Source organism: Balaenoptera musculus, chromosome 4, assembly GCF_009873245.2.
Source record: "Balaenoptera musculus isolate JJ_BM4_2016_0621 chromosome 4, mBalMus1.pri.v3, whole genome shotgun sequence".
Lineage (NCBI taxonomy): Eukaryota > Metazoa > Chordata > Mammalia > Artiodactyla > Balaenopteridae > Balaenoptera > Balaenoptera musculus.
The window spans coordinates 65815348-65831383 of record NC_045788.1 but is presented as its reverse complement, the minus strand read 5'-3'; the positions used below and the strand labels follow the sequence as shown (position 1 = coordinate 65831383).

The 16036-nt window shown below is 38.4% G+C and overlaps 1 protein-coding gene across 8 annotated transcripts in view; it reads right to left on the bottom strand.

The window, feature by feature from the left end:
• Nucleotides 1-16036, bottom strand: part of LOC118894686 (LIM domain containing preferred translocation partner in lipoma) — a 697996-nt gene that overhangs the window by 106523 nt on the left and 575437 nt on the right. For all 8 annotated transcript variants that reach the window (XM_036851114.1, XM_036851111.1, XM_036851112.1 and 5 more), the window contains one exon: nucleotides 13154-13323. In XM_036851114.1, the coding sequence (XP_036707009.1) occupies nucleotides 13154-13323 (170 nt within the window). The remainder of the gene's footprint in view (nucleotides 1-13153; nucleotides 13324-16036) is intronic.

Genomic DNA, 16036 nt, shown 5'->3' with positions numbered 1-16036 from the left:
TGAATAGCATGACCTCATTGTGTTTGTGTATATGTGTAAACATTTATACAGATGTGTGGTTACATTTATAAGCATATATCCATACAGAGGTACACTGAAATAGAAAAGGAATATGTGGTAAAGAGTAAACTGTTATAATATTTAGACGGGAGAGCTACATACCTTTTAAAATATTTTCCAATTTTTCTCTAATAAGCATGTAATAATTAAAAACTGAGTTTTCATTGTTTTTTTTAAAAAAGAGTTACTACCATAAGAAAAAATATGCTGAGCTCAATATGGTAATAGAGAAAAAATTAATAGGAAAAAAGAAATCTAGTAATAACAAATGAGATCTTCAGTGATTTGCTGGATATGTGGAAAGAGCTGGACTTGAGAATCAAAAGCCAGGGTCAAGTCCTGGATCTGACACTCATGCTCTGTGGAACTGAGCAAGCTGATTTTTTCTAAAACTCAGTTTCTTACTATTGGAAATGAAGGCGATAATAACTGTACCTATTTTCTAAGATCATGAGAGAATGACATGAGATAAAAGAAAAGTGCTTTGTAAAAGTTAAAGCACCACAAAAAATGTTAGTTATTCCTATATTATTTTTAACCATAAAAAGAGGCTTTTGTCTTAAAACCTGAGGCTTTTCAAAGACAGCAAAAATTAAATGCTCAAGAAAAGATGGGGCTATGGTTTTACTTTGATACAAGTTCAGCCTTTCAGGTTCTGTAATACTGGAAGGCATGACTCACGTGGTCATCAATGAAAATCGTGGGAATCGAAGGCTATAATCCCAGGGGCTGTCAGTATCTGCACATTTTTAGGAAGCTGAACACTAGTTTCAGGGTGGCAGTATGGATCCAGCCATAAAGTGCAAGTTAAATCTGTTCCCTAGTCTTCATTTTTGTCTTTTACTTTGAAAATATCAAAGCCACTGTAAATGGGACTAATAATCTTCCCCTTGTCTGTTTCACAAGATTCTAATAGGTATGGCAAGGTACAGTAATACAGGCTCAGGAGCACTGTAAAATAAGGGGCTGTACAAATGGAAGAGATAATTATTCATAGTAGTTAGCATGGTTAAATCTCTCAAGAGCATACTTGACAAATTCTCTTCTCGCTTGAAGCACTTTTCTCCTTCCTGGGTGAGTGCTTGTGGGATGATGACGTAACATTAAGAAGAAAGTGTGTGTGTGTGTGCACCCACGTGTGTGTGTGAGAGAGAGAGAAACACTCCTTGGAAATGAGAGAGCAGAGGTGGGCAATTAAGAAAAGAGGAGGAGGGAAGTTCATGTGAATTTTTCAAGTTTAGTCCAAACTCTCAAGTCCTTTCCTAATATCCACATAAAGCACTGGCCATAACTGCTTTTAAAACATTTTATTAGGAGGAATTGAGCATATAAAAGGAAAACTTTCCTGCAGAGGTACAAAACCTACCTCCTAATGTAGCTTGAAAAGTTAGAATGTTTTGACTGTAGCCATTTAGTGACAGAGGGAGCAAATGGCTGTTAGTGTGTTGGCCACCAATGCGTCAAATTCAGGAAACTTCAAGTGTTTAGTCTCCTGTGGAGTTGGTCTCCTATTTCCTGAGGTCTTTTAATCGCTTGGATTGTAACTGTAATAAAAATGTTTGTACCAACTTCCACTGCTGGAGAGTCAGGAGTTGGATTTCACCCACTCTGAGTAAGAGCCCTGGTTTAGGGGAAGATCCTTGGCTGCCATTTCATAAACAGACTTTCTGAGAATCTCTGATGCACTGTGTCTCTAGGCCCAGACTCTTTGGCAATGCTAAGAACACAGCAATTCTTTTGTAAATCTGTACTTATGAGTAAACCTGTCTCATTAAGGGCAGAAGGACACATAAGTGGGAGGCATGGTTGCTGCCTTTACCAACACAAGAATCTTCTTGAGCAACACATGAACCTCTTCTTCTCATATATGCCCTCATATTCTTTCTATGGCATCTATTTATTTCAGTATTTCCATAGCAACTGCAGCTATGAAATTACCCCAGAGGTAGAGCATTTCTAAATTCTATCAGATTAAGCTAAGGGAAAAAGCAATGATAATAATGTTATTAATCAGATTAAGCCCTTATATAAGTAAACAATTTCTTCATGATGTACAAAGTCTGACACTTGTTCATTCCTTCCCTTTGAAGACAAGGAAGAAGTTAATATCTCCCTTTAATAAATGAGGATACTGGTACTCAGAAATTAAATGACTGATCTAACATCACACCAGGAGAGCAAGGACTAGAACCAATGTATTCTATTTACATCACTTTCCTTCCCAAGGAAGCTTAGTGCTCCTAATTTTAATTTGTTCATTTATCCAAATCCATAAGAATAATCAAAACTAAGCTTTTAAGAGATCTATCATAAAAGTAGAAAAGCTTCTCATTGATTTTCTAATCATAAAAACTCAAATTAAAAACTATTACATAATGCATCTATTAGAAATTGGTTCAAAATAAATGTAAACAAACCTCTTCAGTAGTGGATAGGTTATAGTTTAACATTTGGTCTCATTATTGCTCATGGTTCTGAAAATTGGAAAAATCTTTTTAAGTAAATCCAGTAAAAGTTCTCCAATTGCCATAAAGTAAACTTGGTAACATAAATCAAAGGACTTATGTTAAGAACATAATTCAAAATAAAATAACATAAAAATTTTTACTCAGTTATTTATATGCATGTTATGTACAATACTAAAAGTTTGGAAAATACCCAATATCTTCCTAGTGGCCAATGGCTTTAAAATGTGGTGTGTAAACATAATGTAAAACTAAACATATAAAAAGCTAAAATGGAAATTATTAACAATGGAAAGCTATATACATATTTACATTAAGTCAATCAATAGAAAATACAAAGGAAAGCATGTATAAAATGATTAAAGAGAATTACAATGCCTTACTAAATCCAAATTTGTTTGATTACAGCTATGTACATGTAAGGATTAAGGATTCAAGAGATCATAGGAAAATATGAATAATCATTAAATCAAAGATAAAGCCATAACTGGTATAGCCTCTCTCCAAATTATGTAAATGTTTAATTTAAATATGATCTTAAGTTGATCAGTAACCAACACAGGCAAGAATAAATTAAATTTATATTAGACTGGTCTCCTTCCTGAACTCAGAGCATCAAACAGGGTGGTCCTTACACAGAAATAATTAACTACCTAAACCACTATCTTCAATATTCTGATTCCATCAACCAAAAAAAAAAAAAAAAAAAAAGGCACACACTGAGCCCAGGGCTTAGGTTTTCTCTGTTTTGTACAGGATGTCTTTCAGACATCTTGTTTCCACTAATGGAACAAGAGGCAGTTTGAATGAATGACATTGCTCTGTTCTAAGGGCTTTGTTTCCAAGAGACATACATACAGCCCTAGGGTCCTCCTTAAACAAACTCTATCTTCAAAACAAACTTATTTCATTTTATTCTCCCAGCTTCCCCAACCTCCCCCAAAAGAGAACTCTTTACATTTTTCGTGTGGCAGCTTATTGGACTTAGGAAAGTTCAGAAGAACTTAAAATGCTAAAACATCCATCTGAGGGCTTGAGGGCTGTGCTGAACTCTGAAATCAATATCAAACAAGGAAAGGTCTTTCAGTAAAGCTTAACTGAATTCTGATAAGAATTAAATTACATTTAGAGTCACCACGGATAGATCTCATTAAAGAAAAATCGTGATTAAAGTTTCTTCAGAGGGAGTGAAGTCAAAAAGGATGGTAAGAATTTCCATTATTTGAATTCACCCACTTCTTCCAAGGATGTGATTAAATATCACCCAGATAGTGCTCCTTGTCACCAGCATAGTATAGTAACAGGCAACCAAGGCCTAAGGAAACACATTCTAAAGAATCACTGAGCTGCTACGCCTGGAATGGAGATGGAAACCTCAGTCCACCACTGTAGAAGCTCTTAATTAGCCAGCTTAGACTTTCTTAAGTTTTACTATACCCTCAGAAGAGCAAGCAAAGCATTTAAAAATGAGAGAGGGGTTAAGTCTGAGATTTCCCAAGCCCGATGCATCTCACTACACATGTAAGGTGCTCACTTTCAGAAACGCTAAATAGGCCAGAAATCTTATCAAAATTAATCTCAGAATAACATTCATTCCACTAGCCTTCCCTGAGCCAGACAAGTGTGCTTTACAAGGACTGCCTCATTTCATATTTGCAAGTCTGGGGAGAATCCAGCAATCATCACCATTATATATATGAGGAAACTGAGGCTTAGAAAGATCAAGGAACTTTCCCAAGAAGTCAAAGTATTAAGTGATGTGGCGCGCCTCAGGCTGGTGCAACATCACGCCGGCCTCTGACACTGCAGGCTCGCTCTGCATCCGTACCCTTCCCTCCCCCTGGCCTGAGTGAGCCAGAGCCCCCGAATCAGCTGCTCCTTTAACCCCGTCCTGTCTGAGCGAAGAACAGACGCCCTCAGGCGACCTACACGCAGAGGTGGGTCCAAATCCAAAGCTGAACCCCGGGAGCTGTGCGAACAAAGAAGAGAAAGGGAAATTTCTCCCAGCAGCCTCAGGAGCAGCGGATTAAATCTCCACAATCAACTTGACGTACCTGCATCTGTGGAATACCTGAATAGACAACGAATCATGCCAAATTTAGGAGGTGGATTTTGGGAGCAAAGATATATATATATTTTTCCTGTTTCTCTTTTTGTGAGTGTGTATGTGTATGCTTCTGTGTGTGATTTTCTCTGTATAGCTTTGCTTTTACCATTTGTCCTAGGGTTCTGTCCGTCCGTTTTTTTTTTTTTTTTTTTACTTAAAAAAATTTTTTTCTTAATAATTATTATTTATCTTTTATTTTAATAACTATTTTATTTTCTTTTATATTATTTTCTTTTCTTTCTTTCTTTCTATTTTTTCTCCCTTTTATTCTGAGCCGTGAGGATGAAAGGCTCTTGGTGCTCCAGCCAGGCATCAGGGCTGTGCCTCTGAGGTGGGAGAGCCAACTTCAGGACACTGGTCCACAAGAGACCACCCAGCTCCACGTAATGTCAAACGGCGAAAATCTCCCAGAGATCTCCATCCCAATGCCAAGACCCAGCTTCACTCAACGACCAGCAAGCTACAGTGCTGGACACCCTATGCCAAACAAATAGCAAGACAGGAACACAACCCCATCCATTAGCAGAGAGGCTGCCTAAAATCATAATAAGGCCACAGACACCTCAAAACACACCACCAGACATGGACCCGCCCACCAGAAAGACAAGATCCAGCCTCATCCACCAGAACACAGGCACTAGTCCCCTCCACCAGGAAGCCTACACAACCCACTGAACCAACCTTAGCCACTGCAGAGAGACACCAAAAACAACGGGAACCACGAACCTGCAGCCTGCGAAAAGGAGACCCCAAACACAGTAAGTTAAGCAAAATGAGAAGACAGAAAAACACACAGCAGATGAAGGAGCAAAGCAAAAACCCACCAGACCTAACAAATGAAGAGGAAATAGGAAGTCTACCTGAAAAAGAATTCAGAATAATGATAGTAAACATGATCCAAAATCTTGGAAATAGAATAGAGAAAATACAAGAAATGTTTAACAAGGACCTAGAAGAACTAAAAAGCAAACAAACAATGATGAACAACACAATAAATGAAATTAAAAATTCTCTAGAAGGGATCAATAGCAGAATAACTGAGGCAGAAGAACGGATAAGTGACCTGGAAGATAAAATAGTGGAAATAACTACTGCAGAGCAGAAGAAAGAAAAAAGAATGAAAAGAACTGAGGACAGTCTCAGAGACCTCTGGGACAACATTAAACGCACCAACATTCGAATTATAGGGGTCCCAGAAGAAGAAGAGAAAAAGAAGGGGACTGAGAAAATATTTGAAGAGATTATAGTTGAAAACTTCCCTAATATGGGAAAGGAAACAGTTAATCAGGTCCAGGAAGCACAGAGAGTCGCATACAGGATAAATCCAAGGAGAAACACGCCAAGACACATATTAATCAAACTATCAAAAACTAAATAAAAAGAAAAAATATTAAAAGCAGCAAGGGAAAAGCAACAAATAACACACAAGGGAATCCCCAAAAGGTTAACAGCTGATCTTTCAGCAGAAACTCTGCAAGCCAGAAGGGAGTGGTAGAACATATTTAAAGTGATGAAGGAGAAAAACCTACAACCAAGATTATTCTACCCAGCAAGGATCTCATTCAGATTTGATGGAGAAATTAAAACCTTTACAGACAAGCAAAAGCTAAGAGAATTCAGCACCACCAAACCAGCTTTACAACAAATGCTAAAGGAACTTCTCTGGGCAGGAAACACAAGAGAAGGAAAAGACCTCCAATAACAAACCCAAAACAATTAAGAAAATGGGAATAGGAACATACATATTGATAATTACCTTAAATGTAAATGGATTAAATGCTCCAACCAAAAGACATAGACTGGCTGAATGGATACCAAAACAAGACCCGTATATATGCTGTCTACAAGAGACCCACTTCAGACCTAGGGACACATACAGACTGAAAGTGAGGGGATGGAAAAAGATATTCCATGCAAATGGAAATCAAAAGAAAGCTGGAGTAGCAATTCTCATATCAGACAAAATAGACTTTAAAATAAAGACTATTACAAGAGACAAAGAAGGACACTACATAATGATCAAGGGATCGACCCAAGAAGAAGATATAACAGTTGTAAATATTTATGCACCCAACATAGGAGCACCTCAATACATAAGGCAAATACTAACAGCCATAAAAGGGGAAATCGACAGTAACACAATCATAGTAGGGGACTTTAACACCCCACTTTCACCAATGGACAGATCATCCAAAATGAAAATAAATAAGGAAACACAAGCTTTAAATGATACATTAAACAAGATGGACTTAATTAATATTTATAAGACATTCCATCCAAAAACAAGAGAATACACATTCTCCTCAAGTGCTCATGGAACATTCTCCAGGAGAGATCATATATTGGGTCACAAATCAAGCCTTGGTAAATTTAAGAAAATTTAAATCATATCAAGTATCTTTTCCAACCACAACGCTATAAGACTAGATATCAATTACAGGAAAAAATCTGTAAAAAATACAAACACATGGAGGCTAAACAATACACTACTTAATAACCAAGAGATCACTGAAGAAATCAAAGAGGAAATCAAAAAATACCTAGAAACAAATGACAATGAAAACACGATGACCCAAAGCCTATGGGATGTAGCAAAAGCAGTTCTAAGAGGGAAGTTTATAGCAATACAATCCTACCTTAAGAAACAAGAAACATCTCAAATAAACAACCTAACCTTACACCTAAAGCATTTAGAGAAAGAAGAACAAAAAAAACTCAAATTTAGCAGAAGGAAAGAAATCATAAAGATCAGATCAGAAATAAATGAAAAAGAAATGAAGGAAATGATAGCAAAGATCAATAAAACTAAAAGCTGGTTCACGGGCTTCCCTGGTGGCGCAGTGGTTGAGAATCTGCCTGCTAATGCAGGGGACACGGGTTCGAGCCCTGGTCTGGGAAGATCCCACATGCCAAGGAGCAACTGGGCCCGTGAGCCACAACTACTGAGCCTGCGCATCTGGAGCTTGTGCTCCGCAACAAGAGAGGCCGCGATAGTGAGAGGCCCACGCACCGCGATGAAGAGTGGCCCCCACTTGCCGCAACTAGAGAAAGCCCTTGCACAGAAACGAAGACCCAACACAGCCAAAAATAAATAAATAAATAAATAAATAATAAAAATAAAGGAATTCCTTTTAAAAAAAAAAAAAAAAGCTGGTTCTTTGAGAAGATAAACAAAATTGATAAACCATTAGCCAGACTCATCAAGAAAAAAAGGGAGAAGGCTCAAATCAATAGAATTAGAAATGAAAAAGGAGAAGTAACAACGGACACTGCAGAAATACAAAGGATCATGAGAGATTACTACAAGCAACTCTATGCCAATAAAATGGACAACCTGGAAAAAATGGACAAATTCTTAGAAATGCACAACCTTCTGAGACTGAACCAGGAAGAAATAGAAAATATGAACAGACCAATCACAAGCACTGAAATTGAAACTGTGATTAAAAATCTTCCAACAAACAAAAGCCCAGGACCAGATGGCTTCACAGGCGAATTCTATCAAACATTTAGAGAAGAGCTAACACCTATCCTTCTCAAACTCTTCCAAAATATAGCAGAGGGAGGAACACTCCCAAACTCATTCTACGAGGCCACCATCACCCTGATACCAAAACCAGACAAAGATGTCACAAAGAAAGAAAACTACAGGCCAATATCACTGATGAACATGGATGCAAAAATCCTCAACAAAATACTAGCAAACAGAATCCAACAGCACATTAAAAGGATCATGCACCATGATCAAGTGGGGTTTATCCCAGTAATGCAAGGATTCTTCAATATATGCAAATCAATGAATGTGATACATCATATTAACAAACGGAAGGAGAAAAACCATATGATCATCTCAATAGATGCAGAGAAAGCTTTCGACAAAATTCAACACCCATTTATGATAAAAACCTTGGAGAAAGTAGGTATAGAGGGAACTTTCCTCAACATAATAAAGGCCATATATGACAAACCCACAGCCAACATTGTCCTCAATGGAGAAAAACTGAAACCATTTCCACTAAGATCAGGAACAAGAAAAGGTTGCTCACTCTCACCACTATTATTCAACATAGTTTTGCAAGTTTTAGCCACAGCAATCAGAGAAGAAAAAGAAATAAAAGGAATCCAAATCAGAAAAGAAGAAGTAAAGCTGTCACTGTTTGCAGATGACATGATACTATACATAGAGAATCCTAAAGATGCTACCAGAAAACTACTAGAGCTAATCAATGAATTTGGTAAAGTAGCAGGATACAAAATGAATGCACAGAAATCTCTTGCATTCCTATACACTAAAGATGAAAAATCTGAAAGTGAAATTAAGAAAACACTCCCATTTACCATTGCAACAAAAAGAATAAAATATCTAGGAATAAACCTACCTAAGGAGACAAAAGACCTGTATGCAGAAAATTATAAGACCCTGATGAAAGAAATTAAAGATGATACAAATAGATGGAGAGATATACCATGTTGTTGGATTGGAAGAATCAACACTGTGAAAATGACTCTACTACCCAAAGCAGTCTACAGATTCAATGCAATCCCTATCAAACTACCACTGTCATTTTTCACAGAAGTAGAACAAAAAATTTCACAATTTGTATGGAAATGGAAAAGACCCCGAATAGCCAAAGCAATCTTGAGAAAGAAAAACGGAGGTGGAGGAATCAGGCTCCCTGACTTCAGACTATTCTACAAAGTTACAGTAATCAAGACAGTATGGTACTGGCACAAAAACAGAAATATAGATCAATGGAACAGGATAGAAAGCCCAGAGATAAACCCATGCATATATGGTCACCATATCTTTGATAAAGGAGGCAAGAATATACAGTGGAGAAAAGACAGCCTCTTCAACAAGTGGTGCTGGGAAAACTGGACAGCTACATGTAAAGGTATGAAATTAGAACACTCCCTAACACCATACACAAAAATAAACTCAAAATGGATTAAAGACCTAAATGTAAGGCCAGACACCATCAAACTCTTAGAGGAAAACACAGGCAGAACACTCTATGACATAAATCACACAAGATCCTTTTGACCCACCTCCTAGAGAAATGGAAATAAAAACAACAATAAACAAATGGGACCTAATGAAACTTCAAAGCTTTTGCAGAGCAAAGGAAACCATAAACAAGACCAAAAGACAACCCTCAGAATGGGAGAAAAGATTTGCAAATGAAGCAACTGACAAAGGATTAATCTCCAAAATTTACAAGCAGCTCATGCAGCTCAATATGAAAAAAACAAACAACCCAATCCAAAAATGGGCAGAAGACCTAAATAGACAGTTCTCCAAAGAACATATACAGATTGTCAACAAGCACATGAAAGAATGCTCAACATCATTAATCATTAGAGAAACGCAAATCAAAACTACAATGAGATATCATCTCACAATGGTCAGAATGGCCACCATCAAAAAATCTACAAACAATAAATGCTGGAGAGGATGTGGAGAAAAGGGAACCCTCTTGCACTGTTGGTGGGAATGTAAATTGATACAGCCACTATGGAGAACAGTATGGAGGTTCCTTAAAAAACTAAAAATACAACTACCATATGACCCAGCAATCCCTCTACTGGGCATATACCCTGAGAAAAGTATAATTCAAAAATGTCATGTACCACAATGGTCATTGCAGCTCTATTTACAATAGCCAGGACATGGAAGCAACCTAAGTGTCCATCAACAGATGAATGGATAAAGAAGATGTGGCACATATATACAATGGAATATTACTCAGCCATAAAAAGAAACGAAATTGAGTTATTTGTAGTGAGGTGGATGGACCTAGAGACTGTCATACAGAGTGAAGTAAGTCAGAAAGAGAAAAACAAATACTGTATGCTAACACATATATATGGAATCTAAGAAAAAAAAGGTCATGAAGAACCTAGGGGCAAGACAGGAATAAAGATGCAGACCTACTAGAGAATGGACTTGAGGATATGGGGAGGGGGAAGGGTAAGCTGGGACAAAGTGAGAGAGTGGCGTGGACATATATACACTACCAAACATAAAACAGATAGCTAGTGGGAAGCAGCCGCATAGCACAGGGAGGTCAGCTCGGTGCTTTGTGACCACCTAGAGGGGTGGGATAAGGAGGGTGGGAAGGAGACGCAAGGGGGAAGAGATATGGGAACATATGTATATGTATAACTGATTCCCTTTGTTATACAGCAGAAACTAACATACCATTGTAAAGCAATTATACTCCAATAAAGATGTTTAAAAAAAAAAAAGAAAAAGTATTAAGTGATGGAATCAAAATCAAACCCACGTTCTTCATGCCATGTTATAGTGTTTCCCGGTATTGTTCATGTGATTCCTCGCTCGTAAGAGATGAAAGAAAACTGAAGGAAGCAGCCACAGGAGCATCATTCAAGTAACAAGAATCAAGAATGCAGTGAAAAAAAGGGTGAAAAATAGACACAAGAATTACAAAAAACAGTGTATTCTGTGGTCACTTAGTGTATGGACAAACAGCCATAGGTGCTTCTAGAGGCTCTGCTGAGATCACTGCAATAAATAATTTCACTCTGGTCCTAGATCAGTGTGAATGACAGTCCACACAGTCTGTTACAAAGGCAGGGAACTTTGCAATTTTCTCATTCAGTGAAGATTTCTAAGAGTGATATTTGGAACATTTTTATTTCCTAAAGAGGCAAACTTTTGTTCACTAGACTTTTCCTGATATGTAATTGTCCCTTCCAAAGCAACGGGATATCACTGTGTCTGTGTTTATGTTCTGGAGAAACTAAAGCCTTGTGGTATGTTTATGTTCTGGAGAACTAAAGCCTTGTGGTGTCTGCAACAAATACGAGACTAGTGTGAACAACTGAATTTAATCCTGGCTTTGACACTGATAAAATAAGTCATTTCCTTCCTCTCTGTGTATTCTCACTTTTTTTTAAATAAATTTATTTATTTATTTATTCATTTTTGCCTGCATTGGGTCTTTGTTGCTGCATGCAGGCTTTCTCTAGTTGCGGTGAGCGGGGGCTACTCTTCATTGCGGTGTGTGGGCTTCTCATTGTGGTGGCTTTTCTTGTTGAGGAGCATGGGCTCCAGGCACGCAGGCTTCAGCAGTTGTGGCACGTGGGCTCAGCAGTTGTGGCTCACGGACTCAGCAGTTGTGGCTTGCGGGCTCTAGAGCACAGGCTCAGTAGTTGTGGCGCACGGGCTTAGTTGCTCTGCGGCATGTGGGATCTTCCCGGACCAGGGCTCGAACCCGTGTCTCCTGCACTGGCAGGCGGATTCTTAACCACTGTGCCACCAGGGAAGTCCCTGTATTCTCACTTCTAAAGAGAGGAGTTAGACAAATGACCTTAAGTTTTTTTTTTCCAGCTCCAACATTGTGTGGCACTATAGTGATATTATATGTGACCAAGTTGCCCTTGGGGAGGAAAATGAAATAAAATTGAACTTAAGAGATGCAAAACAATATTCAATCCTGCAAGATCTTAATCTCGAAGAAATTTCAGATCTATGCTACAGATTCCAGAGCTGCAATGAGTTCGAGCTGTCAGGTTATAGGAAAATCCCAGTGAGGCCAGCAACTTCTGCAATAAACTTGAACCTCGGGGCTCTGCAAAGCTATGTGTATAACTTCCAATACCTCGCACCCAAGGTTTCTCTTACGTTGAAATGCTGGGGATGCTGAGGGCCAAATCACGCCTCTTGTGTGGGTTTGCAAAACTACTTTTTCCACTAACTTTTTCCACTAACAAGTGTTCAACAGAGAGATAAAATCGTGTAGAAGGATAGCAAGGAAATTTACTTTAGATTAAAAAAGTTTATGCTCATTTACCAAACTGCTCTATCAGAGCAGTTTGATAGCTTAAGATAGCTTAACGTGTAGATTTAAGTAGCCTGACAAACAGCTAAGATAATGTGACTATGAGTATTTTTTAGTCACCCAGCTATGTTATTAAAATATAGTTGTGTATTTTAAAAAGGAGACAATTATTAGCTCAGTCAACATGACTATTTATTTCCCTTTAAGGTAGTCTATAATAGTTTCTCTAACTGCATCATGAAAACCTGCTGGGTATGACAGGTAAGAGAAATTCTGGGTAGAAAAAAGGTGATTCAAAGGACCCAGGAGTTTGAAAGAGCACTCACAAGTCCCAAGGCCCTGCAACGTTCCTCTACAAATACGACATCAAATACGGAGTGAGATCTAATAAGAAGTGGTGTGACTCTGCTACTTGGGAAACCTTCTGATGCTTTAAGGGGGAACGTGTTAGCTTGTACATATATGCTTGTAAGCCACAGCGTGATGATCTTCCTGGCAGACCACTAACTGAATGGTAGCCCCATCTAATGCACCCTTTGACCTCATATGAACAGGGGGCATATGGATAAAAATTAAGACAGACCAATTTACACACACGCATATTTTGAAATCTGATGAGAAGCCAAGATCTGACGGCTACGTCTGAGCTGGAGTGACTGGCATTTTGCCAAAGAAGTCATCTTTGTAAAGTACCTGAGGACCAAATCTGAACTTACGATGTAGCAGGGCTCACAGTAGGCTTTCTTCTCCACCGCATAGAAGGGCTGCCCTCGGAGCCTGTTGTTACAGACGATGCACGTAAAACAATCCACGTGGAAGACCTGATCCATCGCAGTGCATCCTGTACCTTCCCCTACTACATTTTCCCCACAGCGAGCACAGCGGCCTGAAAGAAGAAAGGGGTTGACTGTTAAGAACACCTTCAGTCCTTCTAAAGAAGACAACGTGTGGTGGGGACAGCACACTTGTAATGTCAACAGCAGATGGGATCACCACCACCGCCATCACCGTCATGAGCAGGGTGACCACTACAGCCCCCGTGAGGCCAGCATGACGGGGATTTTACGAATCAGTTGACAAGTTGACCCTCACAGCCAAGGTCCCACGGAGAGTGACTGAGTAGAACTCAGGTCTCCTGATGTTGAGGCCACTGCTCTGCCTCTAATCTCACACACAAATTAAGAGGAACATGACTCAGGATGGTAGGAGCGGAAGGCACAATCTAGAAAAGTCTTTCTCCTTGGAGAGACTATGTGTCCAGCTAGACTGTGAGGGAACTAGGTCCAAACTCAAACTTCAACTCCTTCCACGAAAGCCTGGCTTGCAAAACCTCTGCATCCAGCCCTCAGTGACAGGCAGATAAAAAAGTAGTCCCTTTTATTTCCAGATAGTGCTGACTGCTAGAAAGTGTTCTCGTACTGAGCCGGAATGCTTCCTCATTCTGTTACCCAATAGTCCCAGTTCTGTCCTTGAGGGCCTCAAGAAATAAGTCTCATCTCTTACACTTGACACCCTTTAAGATATTACAACTCAGCATTGCCTCCAAGTCTGTTTAGAGTTTGAATATCCCTTAATCATGCAACAGTTCCACAGACTGTAGGATTCTGAGTCCCTCATGGCCTTGGTTGGCACTGTCCAGCCCAGTGTTCTGCAAATTTTCAGCATGATTAAATTGATTCGTGGGGCTTCTGACCACACATGGACACTGTGTTTAGGCTAAAAAAAACTGCATTAAAATTTGAATAATAACATTAACATGTAATTTACAAAAAAAACCTTTATGTCATTGAGAGGCATTGTGCTGGCTGCAGTCTGTACCCATAGCTGGCTTCACCATGGGAATCTTGAGCCAGAGGTCAGAGCCGCATTCAGTTTCCCTTCTTATTCTTTATTTCTGCGAAGGTAAAAAGTTTTAACCAGTATTGCAAGTCACTGGGAACGTCAGCAAGAATCGGCAGGCTTTTACAGATAAGCTTTAGCAAACCTAGTGCTTCCTATGGGTCAGGCATTTTCTAGGTGCTTTCTGTATATTAACTCATTTCATATTCACAACAACCTGTGTGACAAGTACTATTAGTATCGCTATTTTACAGATGAGGAAACTGGGTTACATAAGTGGTTGACTACCTTCTAACCCAAGCAGTCTAGCTTCAGTGTCGATGGTCCTAACCATTCTGCTGTCTTGCTTCTGCCTAGTTCTGTGCGTCAGGATTGAACACAGAGCTGACACTATGGAGAGATTTCTCACTAAAGGCTGCCTTCAGCCCTCCATCACATTGGACTGATGACTATTTCACACCTAGAAGGGAGGAGGTTTAAATGTTTCAACTTGGGAGAAAAGAGGCAAATGTGTTTCTAATCCTCTCTTGCACTGATCCTGGAAAGTATTTCTTTACGTTTTGTTGCAGGATTTGAATGCATCTTTAAAATATAGCCCAAACTATAGAACATTTTCCCCCTAAAGATGAGAAATATCAAGTGCTGAAAAAAAGAGTCAAACTTTTGGAAACTGAGCCACTTCCACCATAGATGATATTTTTATGAAGTCTTGACATATTCTTGACATTTGATAAACTTTTATAAAATAAATGTTTGTAATAAACTTTGTGGCTTGATTTACAAACTTCTATCCAAGAGTGAACTTGTGTCTGTTTTTTATTAAAAGATGTACAACTTTAGAAAGGTGCTTTAAAATTTTAGACTCTCATTGCCTTTAGTATCAAAATTAGGATTTTCATATGGCACTATTTTGTGATTATTCAGGAAAAAAAAACTTCATTGATTTACTAAAAAGTTCACTATACTATGTTTGAAAAGGATGCTGAAAGTCTGAGAGCTTCATGCCACTATCTGACAACATTTCACTACAGAGAACATACTGGGAATTACAGGCGAATGGATCACCAATCCATAAAATATAATTTAAAAAATTATATCATCATCATCATAGCATTCCAAATTTTCTTTTTCAACTGCTTGTACAAAATAATCACATTCATCCCATTGTATATAGATTCATTTCCAATATTTATACTGGAATTGTTTTCAGTAACGTTTACATTTGTAATATTAATCTGAAGTGGTATTTATGGGATTATCTTTATTACTATTTTTTCTACTTTCAAAGAATCATATTCAAATCACTGATCTATTTTGGTGAACTGAAGAAATAGTGTAATATAGTAATGATAAAAAAATGTAGGTTTAGCAGCAGTAGGAAAAAAAAACATACTAATGACATGAAAATACTGTGAGCGTAATGGCAATGTTACTGAACATTGGATAAACAACACCAATCAACATAGGTTTGTTGGTACATATGCAATCTTTAAGAATGTGATGATTCATATTAAGAGCATATTGGATTCCTGTGAATATTATAGTTTTACAATTCAGATTCATTAAATGCAAGTCAACAAAATAATTATTTATTACTCTTTCCTTTTCTGGACTCCTTGATACTCCATCAGGGACTACCAGTGATCTGTGGACCACACTTTGGAAAAAATTTGTTCTGGCCAAATGTGATTGACTATTGGTCATGGTGGTCGATGAGACAGGTAGAGGTAGCAATTACGATTCCAGACCATGGCTGCCCA